A 23,149-nucleotide genomic window follows, 5' to 3' on the forward strand; every position below is an offset into this window, starting at 1 on the left:
GACTGGGCGAACCCTCCTATACCCAAGTGGTGCTCGCCTAGGGGTGGCATAATCTGAGGACAAGCGTCCACCAGGGGCAAGGGTCTAGATTTAAGAGTGGGTCCTATCCTCCTTTAGGATGATTGCCGGGGCTGGAAACTTGTGTAAGGGAGTTGGTCCTAGCGTTGAGCAGGCCCAACAAGCCCATTAGAGGAAACTTAAGGCCCATGTAACTTCTATAAAAGGGGGGTCTAGTGTACATTGTAAGAGACTTTTTGGCATTTATAACGAGAGATTAGGCAATCTCCATTGCTAGCTTTGTAGGCGTTTCATACCTACCTTCTTTGAGTGTTCTTGACCGGAACAGTTGAGTTGTGTTTTTGAATATTTTTTATAAGCTAGTTGAAAAAGCTATTTGTCTGATCGCCCAGATTCCTAGTTCAAACAATAAGTTCTTCAAACAATTGTACTTAACCCAATTTAAACTTGTTTATAGCGGGTTCATATTTCAAGTCACTTCTAAGTTTGTTAATCAGATATAAGGATACATTGTGTATTTATCCCAGTTTACATAAATGACTAGGACTACCTTCCATCTCCAAAGACACTTGAGATCGTTCCCAAAGGTTAGGGACGGTCGCCCATATTTGCTCCGACAAGAGAACAAAAGTGTAAAGGTTACCAAAAACTTAATTAAGCCTAATTTAGTTTTGGCCTCCGCAACGGAAAAATCCTGGATACACCCACCCCTTTTGGTGGGCGAGGGTGGTTAGGAGAGGAAACAAGAGTCTCACTAAGATTACTCACCTATTATTGGTAGAAAGCCCCTCATTCAAAGAGAAAAGCCCCCTACCGAGGGGAGAGGACCTCCTTGGGGCAGCAGAAGCAAGGTATGTAAGGGAAAGTTGAGGGGGCTCAAGGGTTTTGGGTGCGCACTTATAAGAATAGGAGAACAGAATTTTTAGACAACCAAGTTTATTGGTATAGGAATAAAGATGGACAAGTGATCTAACAAATATAATGTCATTAACTGCTATTGGGTAACTGCTTATATGAACATATGCTTAACCTCACTAGAATACAATTCCTTCAAATGAACAGTAGGCTTTACTTTTTTTTTGGGGGGTCAAAACTCAAAACAGTATGCGTTAGTTTGAAATTTGAAAATGTAGATCGCACTTAGATGACAGTCGTTGAATTTGTCAAAAAAAAAAAACATCCGTTGAAAGTTCACAGCAATTTTAGACACAAGGGAACAACTGACATGAGTTTTCCGTTAAATTCTTTTACCCATTATGACCTAATGCATAAATCGAAATTTCATCAAAATGTAGAAGTCAATAAATATTGCATTAATGCCTATAGTGAGGCCCAAACTAAAATAGTAAAAAGATGAAAAAAGAAATATCAATACGCCAAGTACACAATATACAACATAAATTATGACATACTATTGCAAGGTCATATGCGCAAAGGATTGGATACACCAAATCTTCACTAGAGACAAGGTTAGACCACTTAAGCATAAAATATGCATCAACAAAATTGAAACATAAAATTTACAATAGTTAATAGGTAGAACAAACAATAACTTATTATAGCAATACATAAAGATAACCTAATTTCTATATGCCAAACAAACACAATAAGTTAAACCATTTACAAATACATGAGGAAATAACCCAGATTTATTACCAAGCGTGCCTTCACCCCAAGTGAACAAGCACGGGAAAACTTAAAAGATATCCGAGTTCACGTTCATGAAGTTGACAAGCTGCTGAATATACGCTTCAAACTACAACACGCTGCACGAAATCTTCCCATGCTCATAGAGCTTATCTGTAAAGCACCATAAATGGTTCAAGAACATTATAAAAATACAAACAGTAAAAAAAGGACCAAATTCACTCCTATGTGAAATGCTCTCACCTTAGGACAACAGCGAACATCAAGAGTTTCCAGCATAGTGCATTTAGATATAGCAGCTTCAACAGTTTCCTCATCAGTATTGCAAGACTGAAAAACCCAAATTATGCCCCCAAAAAAATATTAATAAAGCAAATAGGTTTGGTACACAAACGAATCAATCAATGCGTTGCAAGAATGCTGTAAATTTAAGTCAAATTTACAATTGACTATCCCTCAAAGATCAGAAATTCATACGTGCAGGTGAAGGACAAAGACCAACCCCATAATCAAACATTTTTCATGGAATCCCATTCTAGTAGTTATGTAAAGCTTGAACAGGAGCCGGACAACCCAAGCCAAGAGAATGGAGCAAAAACAACACATTTTAATTGCATAAGTTAAGACTACAGCTGTTATGCAGAAAAAATAAGATGAAAATAGTACCTCAACATATTTAAAAACATATAGAATATGTTAACACAAGTACCATCAAATATAATGGGTTCATTTATCAAAAAAATATAATGGGTTCATGAATATATATCTATATGTTGGTAGATAAGGAAAATAACCTGAAGGAACAGACTGGTCAATCTTGGACACTCAAGCTTCAAAACTTCCAAAGAGGAACAATTGCTGTATCAAAAATTTAAAACATTATCACCTGTTATGATGATAGATATATCCCATATTTATTAAGAAAGCAAACCTTACCTTAAATTAAGCCAGCACAGGTTGAGACAAGCTACATCAACCTCTTTCAAATTAGCTGACAGAGAGAGGTTTAAAAACAATAAATTGGAACAATGTGCTGTTGATGGAATGAAAACCTTCCTGATATTTGGACATCCTACACAGTTGAGGTTCTGCAGTAATCGGGTAGGTTGCTCACTTGGCTCATGGAAATTGTTGTGGGAGCTTGCAATGGACAGGATATTTATGCCAGGCAACTCAGGAATCTTCCCACGACTATACCCCCAGTTTAAATCATGCATATTCACACAGCCATTCAAGCTCACACGAGTAAGGTGTGTGCAGCAAGAAAGAAGCTCTTCGATTGCAGACTGACACAGAGTTCCATAAGACAAGTCTAACTCCTCAAGAGCTGGTAAAGCACCCCCATTGTATAGAGGTTCAAGTGATGAGTCAGTGAGATATTTGCATGCCTGCAACTTTAATACCTTAAAAAAAACAAAAATAGCCAGATAAGAAAAAGGCAAAGAGAATAATTATTATACAAATAGAAGTAATTAACCATTCGAATACCCATGGACTAAGGGCTGAGGAAACAATGGTATAATAACAGAACATTTGATTTAGGCTTAATTGCAACTTTGGTCCCTGACATTTATCAATTCCACGATTTTAGTCCCTCGCCTAATTTAATTACACAGATGGTCCCTGACTTTGCTGGCAGTCTGCAACGTTGGTCCTACCGTTTGTTTGTTAATGGAGGAGGTTTACGTGGATGGTCACTTAGCTGATGTGGAAGTTGAATTGGAGAGAGAAAGAGATCGGCAACTGATTCAACCTTCTTCCTCGCCTCTAGGGACTCGTTCGTTCTTTACCTCACGGTGCTCTGTTTTTTAAGGAGGAAGAGGGTAGAATATGACCGTTGCAGGTCTCACGTGCAACTCACGTGCTTCCCTCTCTCTTCAGTCCTTCTTTCTCTCTCCAATTGGACATTCACGTAAGTCTCCTCCGTTAACAAATAAAAGGCAGGACCAACATTGCAGACAAGCAGCAAAGTCAGGGACCATCTGTGTAATTAAATTAGGTGGGGGACTAAAATTGTGGAATTGGTAAACGTTAGGGACCAAAGTTGCAATTAAGCCTTTGATTTAACACAAAAATCTAACGGAAATTTTGCCCACATTTTCCTCACTCTTTTCCAGTCCCCTCCACATCTCTCTCTTTTACCTGGCATTTTCTGCGTCTTCATTATTAAGGAGAAAAAGTGATGAAAAACCAAAAAAAAATGATTTTTCTTTGAACCCAACAACATAAATTGGAATTCCAATTAATAAATACTTCAAGAATTAACAAACAATTACTGCATACTGATAAGCAAACCCAAATAATATCATTACTTTGATGTCCTGATAAAAACCAAATTACATTTCAGTGAGAATGATGAACTCATCTCATTTTCATGAAGATTAGACTGCGTGTAATATTAAATTTCGTTAGATGTTCTTATAAAACAAAATCTGTCAGACTAAAACTTGCCACAGCTTGGATTGCACAGAACTCAAATACGCCATCACTTTTATTTTTTGATAGGGGGCGGGGAAGGGAGAAGAGATCCTCTACTGCTATATTGTACTACTTGTAATATGCCACACAAAAAATAAAAAATGCGTATGAAAATATGATAACTCTTACCTTCAACTGTGGACAAGATTCAAAAACAGGCTGCAGATTCACCAAGAAAGTGTATGATAAATCAAGCAGAGTCAAATTTGGGAGCCAACGCAGAGAGCAAAGTCCATCTAAACCAATTGATGGGCATGACATTAATATTAATGACTCAATCAATTTGCATGACGCTGTTGTCGCAGACAAGCAGTCATCAGTGAGTTGGCTGTAAGTCAAAATAATTATAGTCAGTCCACATATAATCAGGATACCTCAGAAAGAAACAAATGAAGCCTTACCTGCAAAAAGAAGCATCTAGAGACGTCAAGGAAGGACAATTAAGGGAAGCTTCAGATAGCACGCCGCATCCTTTCAACTCGAGTGAGACCATATATAATGCTTCAATGCTCAGTACGTTCAATTTTGGACATATTCCTAAATTGAGAGACCGAAGACCAACCTGAGAAGCAGGTAAAAAAACAAAAAAAAAATGTATTTAGCTACTGGACATCATATCATAAAAAACTCAATACATCAAGTTCATCATATACATCGAGTTCATCATGTACCCCTAGTCCAGTCCCAAATTCCAAGTCTTAACTGAACAGCAGCCACTTGGACCAATAGATAAACTAGTTCTTAAACCATGGAAACAGCAAATTACAAGAACATGTGGTGTCAAAGTTCTGTAGTTTTAATTATGGATTTAGCATATTTGGCCAAATGATTAAGTCAAATACCATGAAGAGTCCAAAAATTTCAACACATACACAACAAAGTATCTAGTACCTCAATACTACTTACCGGACAAAATGATGCTTTTTCCAAATGATCGCAGCCATCCAAAATGACTTTCTCGAGATTAGGGCATGTTAGCTCAAGAGTAGTAATTGCGCGACAACCACCAAGAGAAAGACTGACTAAAGAGGTGCTGACGAACCGAACTGAGGTCAAGCTCTAAATTCAGTAAACATTAAGTTTAGTAATTAAAGGGTTTGAAATAATTGCAAGTTCAGAACATTTAAACAACAAAATCAGCAATAAAACGCCACCAGAAATTCAAAGTTCAAACAAACCAGATTTCTGACATCATAAGCACAAGTACAAGCACTAGAAAAGTTAAGACATAATCCTTTTAAAATGATTTTTCAGCACTAGCTGAAGTAAATAGTGTCTAATTAATTCATTGAAAATTGAAATGATGATAATACTTCATGTAACTAGTTGTCTAATTCCACTAATTTCAGTAATCTTCATAATATACCACTTTTATCGAAATCATAATAACTCTTCTGTGAAGATAGCACGGGAACCCTTTCAGAAACTCAAGGTCAGAAGTGATCAATGTCAGATAAAAAACATATTGACATCATTGAAACTAACTACACAGGCGTAATTATCAGCTCATAGTTTTTGCACAACAGGGTTTTAAGTATCACATGAATCGCACGATACACATTGTGATTCGATGCACTCTTCAGCTCCTGCGATGCAAATCGCATACTGTTTCGCTTTTGGGTTTTTGTTTCCTTCGCTGAATTGCAGGATTATCGCGGGAATAACCCCCCTGCCCAGTACGCTCACTCGATCTGGTTTCTATTCTAGCTTCTTGCGTACTTTTTTTCAATTTTTAAAAAATAAAATGTACAGAAATTTCCAATACGTATTTTCCAAGTCAAACACCAAAAACAACCCTAATTTGGTCCCACCCTACACCTTTTCATGTGTGCCACAATCTTCCTCATGCGAACTGCAAACTAGGTCTTACGCTGTGTTTTGATCTTTGTGCAGTCCCCCCTATGTTCTATTGCCCCGCTTGGTACCCCTTGGTTTTTTTTATCACACAAATTGAGTATTGACCTGGGCAGAGAAATCCGACTCAGTTTTTGACTGCCACCTCAATATTCCACGTACTACCTTATTCTATTGCTGCTGTTTGCTACTTTTATAATGGGTCAGACAAAGGGAAAAGTATAGAAAGTCAATGATATTGACTATCGAGCCTTTGTGAGAGTGTTCAGCCTCATAGGCTTTTAGTGAAGTGTAAGTAGTGTTCACATACTTTCGAGGTAGGGTTGCAAGGGTGAAGCATCACCTTGCTCAAAGCCTGGAACAAAGGAAAATATGAGTTGTTTGTGCATCACTTCCAGATGAAGTTAAAGCGATGATTGGATGGAAAGGGCAAGTCACTTACCAACTTTTTAGTTAATAGTCACGTGTGACCGTTTTCTTTACGTCTATTGACACAAGTGATCTCGGATTATATGTCAGAAGAAGTTGGGCAAGACAATGTAGTTCAAGTGGAGATGGGAGGAGGTACTAATCTTGTAGCGGCTGGGAAGATGTGAATTTAAAGAATGAATAGTCAAGATATAGGGCGTGAAAGATAATTGATACTCGTTGGAATTTGCGGTTACATAAGTCTCTTCAAGCTGCTACTTACTTTCTTAATCCTAAGTAAATTCGTTAAGGGTCTGTTTGGTATGTTGTATAGAATAAGGCCTGATAGTATTAGGCTTGATAAAATTTTAATCTTGTACAACATTTGGTGACACACTGTATAACTCATCATTTCGTTTAAATTAATATAAACTTATGTTTTGTGAAATATTGAATAATGATATATATTATAAAAATGAAGATGGTGTTAAAGGGTGGCAAAGATGGCGATGGCGGCTAAGGTGGCTGTGATAATGGCGGTGGCGGTGATGGAGGGTGGTGGTGGTTGTAGAGGTGGTAGCAGTGATGCTGAGTGGTGGTTAGGGTGGCGGCGGCGGTGGAGGGAGGTGGTGGTGGTGGTGGTGACGGTGTAGGTTGTGGTGGCAGTAGTGGTTTAGGTGGTGGCAGTGGAGGTGGTGGTGTTGGAAGTGGTGGTGATGATGGTGGTGGCGGCGGCGGCGGAGGGAGGTGGTTGTGGCGGTAGAGGTGGTGTTGAGTCATGGCGGTATGTAGTGGTAGCAACAATGACAATGGCGGTTGAGGTTGTGAAGGCGGGGGTGGTGGTGGTGGTGGTGGAAGGTGATGATGGTGGTGGTGGCGGTGACGGTTGCGGTGGTGGTGGCGGTGATGGAGGTGGTGGTGGAGGGCGGTGGTGGTAGCAATGGTGGAGGGTGGTGTGGTGGAGGGTTGTGGTAGTGGCTTATACATCACACTCTTATCATGCCTTATCCATCATTTTAATGTTTTAGAGGGGATTAATGTATAAGCGTATACAATACAATGTTAACACTAAACAATGGATAAGTCCATAATGTATTATATAAGCTTATACTATCATGTCTAATACGGTGTGCCAAACGAGCCCTAAGTTTTATGTGCTGCACTTATTTATTTTAGAAATAAACTACATTATTTAATTCTTATTTTATTAGGTTCCATTGTGACAAACTTCAGTCCTGACAATGAAGTTTTATATGGACTATATGAGACCATTGAGAGAATGGTTAAGGATAGGAAGTCTAGATTAATAATTGATAAACAACTTGATCAATTTAAGATAGCTACAAGACTTTTTGCAAGGAGTATGGCAATAGACACTAGGGGCAAGAAGCAACCTGGTCAGTTTTACATTGATTTTCATGCTTTTATAAGGAGTAAGGAAGCCAAGATATAATTGTGATTGTAATGTTGACTTCTGTTCTTTATGGCTCTTCGGTGGGAAAGTTATAGTGGAGAGGGCAAGGAGATCATTTTATGCATTTCATTAGATGTCTTATTTTTATTTATTTTTTGCAGCTGTTTTTTCTATAATTTTTTTACTTATTTTAACCGCTATACGGTTTCCGTTGTTTGCCCGCGACGCTATCCGCTAAATGAAATAGCGGATTTAGGCCTCGCCGCGATTTTCCGCGATCGCGATTTGACAACACTACTCTCTCTTTGGCCACACTCTCCTCTCACTACTTTTAGCTCAAGTTAATTCAGTATGAAAATATCTATGGCTAGAAAAGCAATAACTTTAGAATCAAATGAAGCTTCTTAGGGAGATATCTAAATATTTAAAAACAATAGTGCTCATTTCACATTTTATGGCCACACAATTGCTAACAAATTTCAAATCTGTAAGCAAAAACTAACCAAAAAAAAATTGGAAACACTAAAGAAACTAATGATTGTACCGAATTTTATTTAATAGATTGATACCAAAATATAAAAACTAAAAACAAGTTCCTACCCCTAAGGCTTAAAGTAAAAAAACATGAACATGGAAATAAGAGTTCCTGTGCTCCTAGCTACATAAGAAATCATTCATATCATCTTCAAGCACTGAAGGGTGGCCGCTAGTGAAGAATGGTCACCTGAGAAGGGGGTGGTGCTTGGAGGCCCAAGGTGAGAGGGCAACGTGAATAGTGAGAAGAGGGCAGAGAAGGTCCAATTAGGAATTCTGAATGAAGCTTTCATTCTTTCAAGTTTGACCTAAAATGCCCCTAAAAAGTTCCCTAATGATTTAAAATCGAGGTGCTTGAGTCATTTTGCCCTTCGTCCATATAGCGCCGCTATTTCACGCTATTGGTCGCGATCTGGCCGCTATTTTGGCCGCTATTGTTAGGTGCACCACTAATTCATCTCAATCGCGGCAGGGAGCTGCTACACCGCTATCGCGCGCTATGTACTACTATGCTTTATATACTACTGGCTTAGATCATGTATAAGCAATTTTTCGCAAGTGAATCCAGCAAAGGCCAAAAAAGGGATAAATTCATGTACCTCACAATTATCAAGAACTAGTGATTTCAACATAGGGCATCCTCCACCGTCACTAAACACTTCACATATAGAGTTCGTCAAAGATTCACACTCGGAAAGATCCACTTCTTGTAAAGATTGGCATTGCAGAGCCAACACCGTTAAGCTATCCTGCTTTTGCAATGCTAATTTCTGCATCACCATAAAGTCAATCCTTCGGAGTTATACTACGATAGTACACATTAGCATTGGGAAATAAAATTGCATGCGAAATTACAAGACATACTTGAAGTGAATTTGAAGTGATGTTAATACGGTGGAGAGCAGGGCAGTTAGACACCAGTATAGAAGTAAGCATTATGGCCCTCAAGTTCAAATCAGCAAATCTACAAACAATTCAAATTATAAATTAGGCAACACAATACTGAAAAACAAGGATAGGGTGTCAAATTAAGAAACAAGTGCACAAGCAACAGAGAAAGACAAAGATGAATAATAGAATTAAAATACTTCTCTGGAAAGGAAGAAAAGTGAAGCAGAAACTTACTTGCGACAGTGTACCAATCTTATATTCGTTAAACGTTGAAGATCTAAAGACACTGAAGTCAATAGACTGCAATTGTCAAGCTCCAAAACCTGAAATCGCAGTGACATCATGTTTCATGAATTCAGATATATCACTAGTATCAGTATCTAGGAAAAATAACATACCTCAAGCATGGAACTATGAGCTATTGCAGCCATTGAGGCGGAAGTGATGCCCTCGCAACTATGAAGCTTTAGAACTGTCAACATTGGAAGTCTAACATTCTTCAAAGAGAAAAAAAAAACAAGTCAGCAATCATGCCACAAGAAGTGAGATGCTCAGGTTCAATTTATGTATGCAAAAAGTGACTATAGACTGAAGCATACCTCCAAAGATATGTTTGGGCAGTATGATGCATCAAGAACACTAAGGTTAGCACAATTTTGTGCTATTTCACGCAGTGTTTCATCACTGACACATGAACAATTAGACATGTCCAGTGACACTAGTTGAGGACATGAAGTTGCAGCAGCACGGATCGCAGCATCTGGAAGTTTGTGGCAAGAGCCTATATCAAGCTCATGCAGAAGAGGGCAGTTAAGCACAACCTGTGCCATGTTACTGCGCTTCAATGACATAGTTTCAAGCAGTGGGCACCTGAAAATATATATACATATATCACATTTTATCTCATCAGCAAAGTGACAGCTAAATATCAGTTAAATCTCGAAGTATATCCACCTGACGGCTATTCGCATCACACGGCATTTTGTTAATTGAAGTTGACACAATCTTTCATGAACAACAGATATCTCCTGAATACCATTTCCAAGTGTAGCATCATTGATATTCAAACTTCTCAACATTGAACAATCAGGTAAAGCAAGAAAAAAAGAATCCGCTATCTGTCCTCTTCCTAATGTTAAAACCTCAAGATTCCTGAAATTGATGACAACAAATCAGCATGGGTCCAAGATAACAAGATCAATTTCAATACCACAGAAAATACCTACCTTAATGAAGTGATAGCCTTCATGACAAGCAAGTGAATAGAAGGACCAGATATGCTCATTGCTGTGGCATTAGGATAACGCCTACACATGTCCTCAACTGTAAATACAAACAAAACTTTGAATAAGCACAGTTACCAACAAAAAATTTACAGAAGCAAGACTACCACTACTGACACAAAGCAGGATTTCCAATACTCATAGTCTGAATACTAAAAGGCTCAATCCAACATAAACTAAAACTTTCATAAATGACATCTTATTACAACATGTACGGTTTCAGACTCACATTGTTCAACAGAGATGTTCCTATCCTCAAAATTCAAACTCTTCCAGAAATCTTCATGAGCACTAGCAGCTCGCCACTGCTTACAAACTCTGGCAGCTTTGCAGAGATTGGGATGATCCAAAAATGAGAAAACCTAAATTTCACAGGCAAGTAAAGAGAAACATAAAGAAATTACAAAATTTGGGAAAAACGGGGACCTTCAAAAATCATTGCCAGATATTAAAAGAAGCTAAACTCGAGTGACTCTTTTCCTGTGTCTTACCATATGCAACAAATCATCTGTTAAGTCCATCCTGACCTCTAGATCTTCTAGGTTTGAGATGTCACTATCATTTCCTTCACCGTCTTGCACAAAGTTACCCTCCTCACCACCGATACACATTAATGTAAAAGCATCATAACCCATGCCACTGTTCAGTCGAAGAGGCGAACCTTGAAAATAATCATGACCTCCACTTTCAGAAGACACATAAGCGCATTTCCCACCACTGGAAGATGCTGGAGTTGCAAAGTGACTCTCACTGTAAAACACACATCCAATCATCAAATTCGCAACACAATCCTAAACAGCAATCATGAATATCTATCTCCAAAACTAAACTATCATCTCTAAAACAATGCACATGTGAGTTTGCATCAAACAAACATTATTTTCGAAAACGAAAAACTCACTCGAACTCGAAATCAGCGTAGAACTTGGCGCGCTTATGGCTCAAATCGTGACTCTCTTCATCGGCGGAAGCCGCAGCAACGGCAGAGCTACTCTCTCCCTGAGAAAACAGCATGCGTTCCCACCCTCCGAACTCATCCACAGGCGGAACCCTATCAATCTCATCGAGCAACCACCGTTCCTCACCACCACCGCCGGCGTCGTCGTCGTCGGAAGCAGCAGAAGGAATGTCGATGTCGATGTCGATGCCGTTGTTGTCGTCGTTGTTGTTATTCATAGTAGTAGTTTCTGGAAGAAGAAGAAGAAGATTACCACGCTCACGCTCTTCCTCTCGAACCACAACAACCTCTTCTTGTTCCTCTTCTTCTTGTAGGTTGAAACATAGAAATCGCCACCAAAGCTTCATGCAAATTGGAAGATTGAGGAAACTAGGGTCCAGATCTTGAGCATTCCGGCGATGAATTGCAGAAACCCTAATCGGCGAAGGAGAAATGATCGGGTTTTGTTTTGTTTGGGAGAGTGGGTGTGGAAACAGTACAAGAGAGAGATAGAGAGAGAAGTTCTGTTTTAGAGAGAGAGAGAGGGAAGGGTTGAATGGATCTGATCGGATCTTGGGAGCTGCTTTGTTTCTTCGGATGTTTTTTTTTTCCCCTTTTGGGGTTTGCTTGCTTCTATATCTCAGCGAATCACAATTTTTGTACTGCTTGAGCGCAAAATGAATGACTCCAACGACGTCGTCTCTCTATTTTGTTTCATCAAAGGCTAAGATTTCCATTTTCACAAAAGTACATTAATAGAAGATATTTAATTAGATTTATATTTCTATCACATTATAGGTGTATAATAAAATTATATCCTATACTTCCTATCTTATCTTATCTTATTTTATATACTATTTTTGAAACAAAAAGGTAGTAACTCTGACAAGTGTCACATCTTCATTTTATATCTTTTTGATAAGTTTTTTTTTCTCTCATACTATAATTATCAGGTAGATGATGTCATATTTATATTTTCTGATTTTTTTAGTAATTTAAATAGTAAAATAATTTCATATTTTTTAAAATATTTTAATGTATTAATATTGCATTTAATAGTTATTAATGAAATTAAATAATTAACAAAAGTTAATTATGACTTTTTTTTAAAATAATTACTGTATTAATTTGACATTTAATGGTTTTTAATCACATTAAAATATAAAAGTCAATTATAACTTTTCTAACATAAAGATGTACACTGATAAAGTCTTTTTTTTAATGATTATTTTTTATATAATAAAATAAAAAAATTAAATGTAATATATTACGTTCAAGATGATAACAAATTCGGAAATTAAGGGATTTATTCGGAAATTAGTTTGAAAGTTTTGTATTTTATGTTTTTTGTATATTCATCTGGAAGATTAAAATAGTTTTGGTATGTTGAATCAAGGCATAACAAGTTAGAGAAAAAAAGTAATTAGAATGTAACTAGGATTTGAAGGAAAAAATCTTGAATATGTGACATACGTATTTAAAAAATGAAAATGAGAGAGGAAATATGAAAATGTCTTATGTATGTCGACAAATTACTCAGATTTCATCTGTGCATGACGCGAGATCAATACTAGTATTATACTATTCTCGAAACAAAAAAATAGCAACTATAATTAGTAGGTAAATGATGTCGTATTTATATTTTTTGTTTTTTTAGTAATTTAAATATAAAATAATTCTATATTTTCAAAAATTATTAATATTACATTTAATAGTTATTAATGACATTGTAATAATTAAAAAAGTCAATTGTGTATTTTTTTCAAAAATAACTATTGTATTATTTGAAATTTAATGGTGTTTAATCACATTAGAATAATTAATAAGTCAATTTTGACTTTTCTACCATTTTTTTGGTACATCGGAAGAATTGATCCCTAAACCTCCCTCACCCAACCCATATGTCCTCTAACTCTTACCACTTAAGCTATCATACATGGACGACTTTTATACCATTAAGATGTATGCTTACAAAGTTTTTTATTGATTAATTTTTCATATTACAAAATAAAAAAAATTAATGTAATATTTTACGTTCAAAATGATATCAAATATGTCATCAAAAAAATTGATAGAAGTATCAAATAGTTTTAAATGATTGATTTTGAAATTAACTCAAAATTTTGTATTTTATGTTTTCGTATATATAATTGGAAGATTAAAATGGTTTTGATATATATATTTTTTTTTTGCATCGGAAGGTTAATTTTGGTATATTGATTCAAAACATAACAAATTAGAAATAAAAAAATGGAATTAGAATTTAACTAGGATTAGAAAAAAAAACTTAAATATGTGATACACATATTTTAAAAAAAAAAACCGAGAGAGAAAATATGAAAAAGTCTGATGTATGTCGACAAAGTACTCTTATTTCATCCGTGCATGACGTGAGATTAATGCTAGTAAATGATTAAAAGATAATACATAAAAACGTAATTGGATGTTCGTGAATATAAACATTACGAATAATGTCCATTTTGGTAATTAAGTTTTCTTTCTAGACCAAAAACAGTCTTTATAAGAGAGATAACATATCTTGAGACAAATATCTATAGTATATATATTTAGCTAAAATTCTAAGCTACCTAATATCTGACGTGACATCCGATGATTGACTATTTTTCGTCCAAATCCTACATGTCACTTCATCCTCCATCCTCATTCCCTCTCTTTCATTATTCTCCCTTTCACCCTCTTTGATTTCAACGCTCTTCAATCTGTTTCTCTATTTCTCTCACGCCCTTCTCTTTCCGTTCATCAATTAGTTTTGGCTTCCACTATTCAAAGCCACTTGTCTTCTCCTTCTCTCCTAGCACTCTTCAATCATGTTTCCCTTTCATGCATATATTTTTTTCTCTTTCTCTCTCACCACCCTATTCTTTCTGGTATCTCTCTTCCATCTCAAACCTTGTGCTCCTCTCGCATCATGTTCCTCCATTGAAGGAGAAAAGTACTAATCTCTGCGATTTAGTTCTAATTTCAAGCAGCAGATCGAGATCATAGCCATTTCCACCTTCAAATTAGCAAATCGAGACTATATGTTGTCCTCAAATCAAGAGTTCTTATCGTATTCCCAAATTTTCTGTTTCACATTGTTAACGTCTGAAGCCTATTGTCCGTAGAACTCATGGCCGCTCTAAACATCGCCACTCGCGACCTCACTAATCTCCATTACACGACAGAGATAACTCCGGTATTTAGGGCTTAATTGATTTATGGTTTTCAGTTTCCAAATTTTCAAATATCCTTTACCCACTGCCTATTTTCCATAATTTTCATCTTCACATGCGGCCAGGTTCCTAGGTTTGAATCCTCCTCTTCATCGTGGCTGCCATTATGAACTCATCGTCATCTCAAGTATGTTTAAGCATGACTTTTATTTGAGGAGGTTGTTTGTACGCTTGGGGGCAACCTACATCAAATTAGGTCAGGTGTGAGTAATTTTCCTTTCCCTTACTTCCTCCTCTCTCGTCTCTGTGTTTGGTAATGTTATTTCATTAGTAAAAAATCGTGATGTTTGGTCTATTTCAATGTAAAGGACTCAAAGGTCAATAGTCAATATTCAATATTCAAGTATTTTGCAGTGTGAAATAAGTAATTCAGATTGCTGATAAAACTTTATAGCCACTTGATATGGTCATTTTCTCAATAAAAATTTCTTCCTAGTTTGATAGTTGATCTTCGTTATTTCATGCACTTTCATACCTATGGTTATATTTGTTTGTGTTTGGTAGTTCGTAGCATCAGCACCGACATTGTTTCCAGCTGAGTATGTGCAAGAATTCTAGAATTGCTTTGACATAGCCCCAACACTTCCTAGGTCTAAATCCTCATGTTCATCGCGGTTGCCATTATGACCTCATTGCCATCTTAGCTATGCTCAAGTAGGATTTTTATTTTATTCCTATTTCAAAAAAAGAATTGCTATTGATTAGTTCCTTATTCGATGCTGAAACTGTGGATTAGTTACCTTATTTGCATTTCAAAATTTGTATCTTCACAAATTAATTCCACACCATTAGGGATGACAATGGGTCTTGGACCCATAAGGTACTCACAAAAAATACCCATTATGGGTAGGGTAAAAACCCGCTAGATGTGTTTGAGGTTGAGTATGGGTAATTACTCGCAAAAAGTAGCGGGTATGAGTGCGAGTATGAGTATTATAGTACCTAACTCGCCTCATACCCGCACACATATTATTATTATTATTATTATTATTATTATTATTATTATTATTATTTTGTAATATATGAACAAATTAACTTAAGCTATAGCTTTCAAATTACTCTTTTAAAAAAATGACTATTTAAGGTATTCATAATCATTGCTAATTTACTCCTACTTGATTTTAAAATTAGTAAGTTAATAACTACAACTTTATGACTATATTATAAAGAGTTTAATGGTTGTGCAATGCCAGTGTAAAGTATTTTTACACAACGTCCAATCATTGGATGCGACGTATTCAAAAACATTTATGTTCCATTTTATTATAATTAAATTTAAAGTTTATTTTCTGATTTGGCGACCCATCATTGGATGCATGTGTAAAAAATATTTACACTGACAATGTATTTCCATTAAATTCTATTATAAATCTAAAATTATAAATTTAAAGTTATATATTTCTCGCTTATTCCTTCTAAAAAAATATTATTAGTTGAATGATTTTATTTTTTAAATATTTATATAATATTTTGTATTTATATTAGTGTTTTGTATTTAAAAAGTTAGTTCTGATTTTGTTTTCTATTAACAAAAATAGTGAAAAATATATTTTGGTTAGCTAAATTGTGAGTAATAGGTACGAGCATATAAGTACTTAGAGGGTACGGAGACGGACATTCAAGTTGCTACCCACGCGGGTATGGAAACATGAACGGATAATTTTTAAAAACATGGATATGGGAATGTGTACTATAGTATCCTACCCAGACCCTACCCATTGTCATCCCTACACACCATCAAATGACAATGTCAACATTTAATTCCATAAAATCTTATTAAACAAAAAATAAATCAACGCTACAATCATGGAATTTGGTAATTATTAATATTATTATTATTATTTGGTAATATATGAACAAATTAACTTAAGCTATAACTTTCAAATTACTATTTAAAAAAAAAATATGACTATTTAAGGTATTCATAATCATTGCTAATTTACTCCCACTTGTATTTAAAATTAGTAAGTTAATAACCTACAACTTTAGGACTATATTACAAATCTAAAATTATAAATTTAAAGTTATATATTTCTGGCTTATTCCTTCTAAAAAATATTATTAGTTGAATTATTTTATTTTTTAAATATTTATATAATCTTTTGTAATTTGTTTATAAAATTAGTAAGTTTTTTTTCGAAAGGAAAACTGATTATATAGATAAGAAAATAGCCTTGAGACCAACCCTCTCAAGTAGGCAAGATAAACCAAACAGATGAGTAAAACATATTAAAGAAAGACTAAAACAAATATAGAATCACGAAAACAGCAGCAGGGTCAAGAGGAGCAATGGCAAGCCAAAACCAGATTTAGCACTGTTGAAATAAAACACTAAGAGGGGTCTCTCGTTCCACTCCAGATTTTGCAAGAGCATCCGCAACTGGATTGGCTTCTCTAAAAATATGAGCAACTTCCAACACATCGAGTTCTATCCTCAAATTATCAATCAAGTTCAGTTCGTTGCCAAGCTTCCAAGGTCTATTAGACTTATTGTTAACCCATCCTACAGCTAGGATAGAATCGCTTTCAATGAGGAGATGATTGAGACAGTGTGATTTGCAGAATTGGAGACCTTTCAAAATTGCCAGTACCTCAGCCTCATATGCCCAGAGCATGCTCACAGCCTCAGAAAAAATTCCCACAAATTCCTTACTGTGATTACGGACCACCTCGCCAATACCACTAGGACTAGGGGAACCCCTCGAGGAGCCGTCAACATTAACTTTTAAAACACCAGCAATTGGGGAAAGCCACTCAACTTTTCGTGCAATATCCCTGGGAGTATGAATTCTGATTTCCTCGAAGTATTGGGAGAAATCATATGGTGAATAAGGGCATTCTTTCCACCAACCATGTACCCAAGAATAGATCCTAGAAATATGCATGTCCCAAACAGAATCAAAGGAAGAAGATTGGTTCTTGAATAATACCTGGTTTCTTTCTAGCCAAATTGACCAGAAGATGGAAAAGGGTGTCAGCTCCCAAAGTAGGGAATCAGTTTTCTTCCTAAGCTCAGGCCATTCTAACATCAGGTTTCGAATTCCAGAAGGACAGCACCATAAAACCCCTTCACGCTCCAGCACTGAGTTTAGGATTTTCCATGGGATAGGGCAAAATAACATAAGGTGACTTGAGGTTTCAACTTCCAAACCGCACATCCCGCACATACCCCCATTTTCAATGGTCACTCCCCTCGCCATTAAATTAGCTCGAGAGGCAATGCGATCCTCATACAATTGCCAGAAGAATTGGACCACTTTTGCTGGTGCGATTTTTCGGATTCTCTGGGGAATAGACCAGATTGGTGCCGAGAAGATCTTAAATTCCACCACTGACAATAAAGCTTTTACAGAATACAAGCCTGAGACATCCCCTGTCCAGATTAGTTTATCTTCCACGCGGCTTGGGATAACAGTATTAATAACTTGGTACAACGCAGTAAGGACCTCTGATTCCCATCCAAAGAAGTTTCGTCTAAAGCCTATGTTCCATGACCAGGCCCCGTTCACAAAGATCCCATTGTTACAGAGCATGGAATTTTTATCCACAACCAGGGAAAACAGTCGAGGAAACTAGGTTTGCAAAGACTCCATCCCCGCCCATGGATCCTTCCAAAACCGGATATTTCTTCCAAAGCCTACACTGCAGAAGCACTTATCCCGGAATGCTTTGGCAATCAATGTGTCTTCCAAGGCAATTTTGAGGATATCCTGGAGAATTGGAGAAGTTCTTCTAATGCCATCCACTTCTGAATGAAAAAACATTATGCTATCATTAATGCCATACTTCACACAGATTACTCTCCTCCATAAGGCATGTTTCTCACTCCCAAATCTCCATAACCATTTGAGCAATAGGGCCTTGTTGCGCCACCCCAAAAAATCCCAATCCAAGGCCTCCTAGATTTGCATTCTTACAAATCTTTTCCCATGACAACCAGTGAATCTTTTTTGAGCCATTGGAATTTGCCCACATAAAAGTTCTCATTAATTTTTCTATGTCTCCTATCACCCCCACAGGAGCCAAAAACACTGCCATCAAGAAAACTGGTATTGCACTTATTACCGATTTCAGTAGGACGAGTCTTCCAGCTAAAGATAGGAATTTAGAATCCCAGGATTGTAATTTGACACGCATTTTTTCGATCACGGGGTTCCAAAAAGCTTTTCGTTTGGGAGTACCCCCTAAAGGGGCCCCGAGATATTGAATAGGAAGGTTTCCTACCTCAACGTCAAGAAGGGCAGCCAAGCTCTCCAATTCAGTGTTCTCTACATTGCAACCCAACAAGAGGGATTTAGAATAGTTAATCTTTAAACCAGATATAGCCAGAAAAATTTCCACAATGCCCCCTATCCGCTCCAATTGCCCACTATCTTTTTCACAAAAGATTAAAGTGTCGTCCGCGAATTGGAGGTGATTAATGAGAAGGTCACCTCCCATATTGAAGGCACTAGGATGATCTCCTAGTAGGAGCTGGTTCAACATGCAAGAAAGCCCATTCACACAAATGTTGAAGAGCATTGGAGATAAAGGATCGCCTTGACGGAGACCTTTCTCTATCTTGAAAAAGTCTGTGGGTGAGCCATTAACAAGCACCGCCAAAGACGCTGTGGAAATACATGCTTGGATCCACCAAGTCCATTTGTCACCGAATCCCATTTCAGTGAGCAAATTTAGTAGGAAATCCCAATCAATATTGTCATATGCTTTCGCAAAATCAAGCTTCAAGAGAAGTCCTCCCTCTCTTCTTTTTCTCATGGAATCCACCACCTCGTTCGCAACTAGGATACAATCAGATATCTGTCGTCCATGCGTAAAGGCAAATTGGTTTGGGGTCAATATCAACGGCATGAGCCCTTGGAGTCTATTTGCCAACACTTTAGCAATGAGCTTGTAAATGCTCCCAATCAGGCTAATTGGTCGAAAGTCGGATATGGAACTTGGCTCTTGGGATTTAGGAATGAGGGCAATAAAGGCCGCATTTAAACCTCTCACAAGCTTACCATGAGCATGAAACTCTTGGAAGACTTTGACAATGTCATTCTTTACCAATCCCAAGAACTCTTTGAAAAAACTCATATTGAAGCCATCCGGCCCCGGTGCACGGTTACTTTCACAAGATTTGAGAGATTCCCAAATTTCAGCTTCTGTGAACGGTTCCTCTAATCGGTTCTTAGTAGCTGCTGTAATTTTTGAGAGGTTGGCACATGATAACTTTGCCTTGAATCTTCTGTCCCTTTTGAAAAAGGATTGAAAGTGATTAAAGACCGCTTCTTTAATGGCTCGTGGGTTTTCCAGCACAACCCCATTGAATTGCAGTTGTTCAATGCTCCTTCGAGATTGTCGAATTTTACAGGTTCTATGAAAGAAGCTGGTGTTTCTATCACCCTCTTTCAGCCACCTGATACGGGATTTTTGCAGCCACATTCGCTCTTCTAGCCTGTATTCTCTCCACAGATTGTTCAAAGTTTCAAGGCGAGCTTTTCTTGACTCATCATCCACCCCTTCTAGTTCCATTTTCCTAAGAATCTCCTGCAATTGGTCTTCCAACACTTTGATCCTGGAAGAACCCCAAGGGCCTCTTGTCCTTCTCCATGCCTTAATTTTCTCCTTCAGACCTTTTAGTTTTTGCATTATGACATAGCCAGACCAACCATCCACTAGAATCGATCCCCACCAATCCTCAATTAATTTCTTGAACCCATCTTCCATGAGCCAGAAATTGTAAAAGAAAAACGGTTTGGGACCGAAATCCCTATTGCCCAAGGATAGAGTTATGGCCCTGTGATCAGAAATTCCCCATTCTTCTGCTGCCTGGCTAGCTCCATTAAACTGCAGTAGTGCATCTTCATTCAAGAGCCAACGATCCAATTTGCTCCACAGTCCCCCGTTTCTGGTGCTGAACCAAGTAAAGTCCCCTCCTAACAGAGGTAAGTCTAGGAGGAGATGGGTCTCCACAAAGGATTTGAAAGAGGGATTCCCACTGCAGACTTGTCCTGATCCTTTTCTTTCGCCATCGTTCAGAATCGTGTTGAAATCGCCCCCAATTATGATGATAGGGGCATCAGATAAGCAGTGACTAATGCCATCAAAAAATTCATCTCTTTGATCGTCTGAGTTAGGACCATAAACATTTCCCACCAATATATCAATACCACCAGTAGCATAGAGAAAAGAAGTGAAGAGGAACCTGTGATTCTTTATAACTCTCTGAAGCTGGAACATAGAGCCCTTCCAAAGTGTGGCCAGACCCCCTGAAGCTCCATCAGACACCACGAATTCACATTCTAATTTCAAAGATCGAGCCCATTCCAGGATAATATCAGTTCTGTCCTCGGTTAATTTTGATTCTTGCAGAAGAATCAATTCTGGTTTAACCCTCTCAAAAATCTGCTTCATCACTTCTCTCTTGGTAGAGGACCCCATCCCTCTTACATTCCAAGATATCCATTTTCTACCCATCAGATAGCTCTGTGGGAGTTAATTTGGTCCACTAACGTTTCAATGGCTATTTCCTCCGAGCAATCCAAGATCACTCCCACACTCAGACCCAGATCTAACACTCTCTTGGCTCTTTCTGGTACATCATGATATGAGCTAGAAATGGGTACCTCTTGAAGGGAATTGAGATCCTCCACGACCTCCAAGCTTGTTTCCTCAATCGGTTCTGTTGTTAGCTCAATCTGAGGAGCTTTACTTCTGCCCCGTTTAATCTTGCGTGGTCTTCCCCTAGGCCTTTTCGCTATTATAGGATTCTCAATAGCAGGAATAGTCAGCGGAGAGGAAGGACCTGCAATAGCGGATTGTGTTTGCAAGCTTTGAAAGCTGTGATAATCTAAACAATGGATCTCTACATCCACCAGATTTAAGTTTGGCAATGGCCCAATAGTAGCTGGCCCAATTTCTCTGTATGGCCCAATTTCCATCCCATTAGAAGCTAGTATAATAGGAGTCATATTGTAAACTTGATCCTTGAAGTAGGCACTCAGGGAATTGGGGTCCACCCTGGGAGCGGCCCTCATTGGATACGAGGTATTTGGGAATCCAAGCGTTGACCTCATAAAAGCGCCAAAAGCATTGGATACATTAAGACCCTCTAGCACTCTGGCAAGCCCTGTGTCCAAACTCGTAGGTATCACTTTTGTGAGCACAACGCCCCCTGATTGTACCATGATAAACTTCCCTTCCAATACCATAGTTGACCCCCTTCCCTGATTGGATAAAAATTTGAAATTGTTTCCCAAATCGATGATAGAGCAGGATAAGTCAGATGGCTCAGGGTTCTGACCAATGACAGGTATGATATTTCGAGTAGAGATATGCTCTGGCGGACCCACTTCCTCAGAAGAGTCATCACCGTCACCATGGCTGCCTGACATGGGCGAATCCGGTGAGGGCTCTGTTTCAGCCACCATCGATTCACCACACTGTTCCATTTCCCCAGTCGAGGACGAAGGGGTAGTGAAACCCGAGTAACCAGAATCCGATGGTAGCTTCGGAGCAGCAGGGCCTTCAGCAAAGACAGTGTCTTCTTCAACCCAGATCTTGATGGTCGCATCATTTAACATTGCCTCAATGTATCTACCTTGGAAGCAGGGAGTTGAAGATGAGATCAGGATTCTTGCCATATCAAAGCGTGATTGCTTAATGGTCTCTTCATCACATCGTACGAAGGTCCCAAAGGTGCTAACGATAGATCTGAAGAATTTTTAATAACCTACAACTTTAGGACTATATTACAAATCTAAAATTATAAATTTAAAGTTATATATTTCTGGCTTAATCCTTCTAAAAAATATTATTAGTTGAATGATTTTATTTTTTAAATATTTATATAATCTTTTGTATTTATATTAGTGTTTTATATTTTAAAAGTTAGTTATGTTTCTGTTAACAAAAATAGTGAAAAATATATTTTGGTTAGCTAAATTGCGGGTAATGGGCACGGGTACGGGCATAGGTATCGAGAGGGTACGGAGACAAACATTCAAGTTGCTACCCACGCAGGTATATGAACAGGTACAAGTAATTTTTAAAAACGCGGATATGAGGATGAGTACTATAGCACCCTACCCAGACCCTACCCATTGTCATCCCTACACACCATCAAATGACTGTCAACATTTAATTCCATAAATTCTTATTAAACAAAAAATAAATCAACGCTACAATCATGGAATTAATCTCCCTATTTGTTATTAAAATATGCATTTTTTTCATCAAATCTCCTTGTTTCATCTAAAAAAAACCACCTCAATTAGAATAACAGTAACTAAGGGCTCGTTTGGCACAACGTATTAGGCATGATAGTATAAGCTTATACGATACATTATGAGTTTATCCATTGTTTGGTGATGACATCGTATTGTATAAGCTTATCCATCAAAGTCCCATTATACGTTAAAATGACGTATTATTTAATCCATCATGTAAGTGATGGATAAGGCATGAT

General features: G+C 37.5%; 1 protein-coding gene across 1 annotated transcript; it reads right to left on the reverse strand.

The window, feature by feature from the left end:
* Positions 1–1,406: 1,406 nt before the first annotated feature.
* On the reverse strand, positions 1,407–12,083 carry LOC130717072 (F-box/LRR-repeat protein 15). Its single transcript, XM_057567179.1, has 17 exons — positions 11,429–12,083; positions 11,019–11,277; positions 10,757–10,889; positions 10,471–10,567; positions 10,199–10,396; positions 9,844–10,114; positions 9,643–9,741; positions 9,479–9,567; positions 9,218–9,317; positions 8,953–9,123; positions 5,050–5,202; positions 4,545–4,705; positions 4,273–4,471; positions 2,602–3,068; positions 2,460–2,523; positions 1,909–1,995; positions 1,407–1,818 (listed from the first exon to the last, which is right to left on the reverse strand). The coding sequence occupies exons 1-17, from the start codon at positions 11,830–11,832 to the stop codon at positions 1,738–1,740; spliced, it is 3,033 nt and encodes a 1,010-aa protein (XP_057423162.1). The 5' UTR covers positions 11,833–12,083; the 3' UTR covers positions 1,407–1,737.
* Positions 12,084–23,149: the final 11,066 nt, after the last annotated feature.

Source organism: Lotus japonicus, chromosome 5 (assembly GCF_012489685.1).
Source record: "Lotus japonicus ecotype B-129 chromosome 5, LjGifu_v1.2".
Taxonomy (NCBI): Eukaryota; Viridiplantae; Streptophyta; class Magnoliopsida; order Fabales; family Fabaceae; genus Lotus; species Lotus japonicus.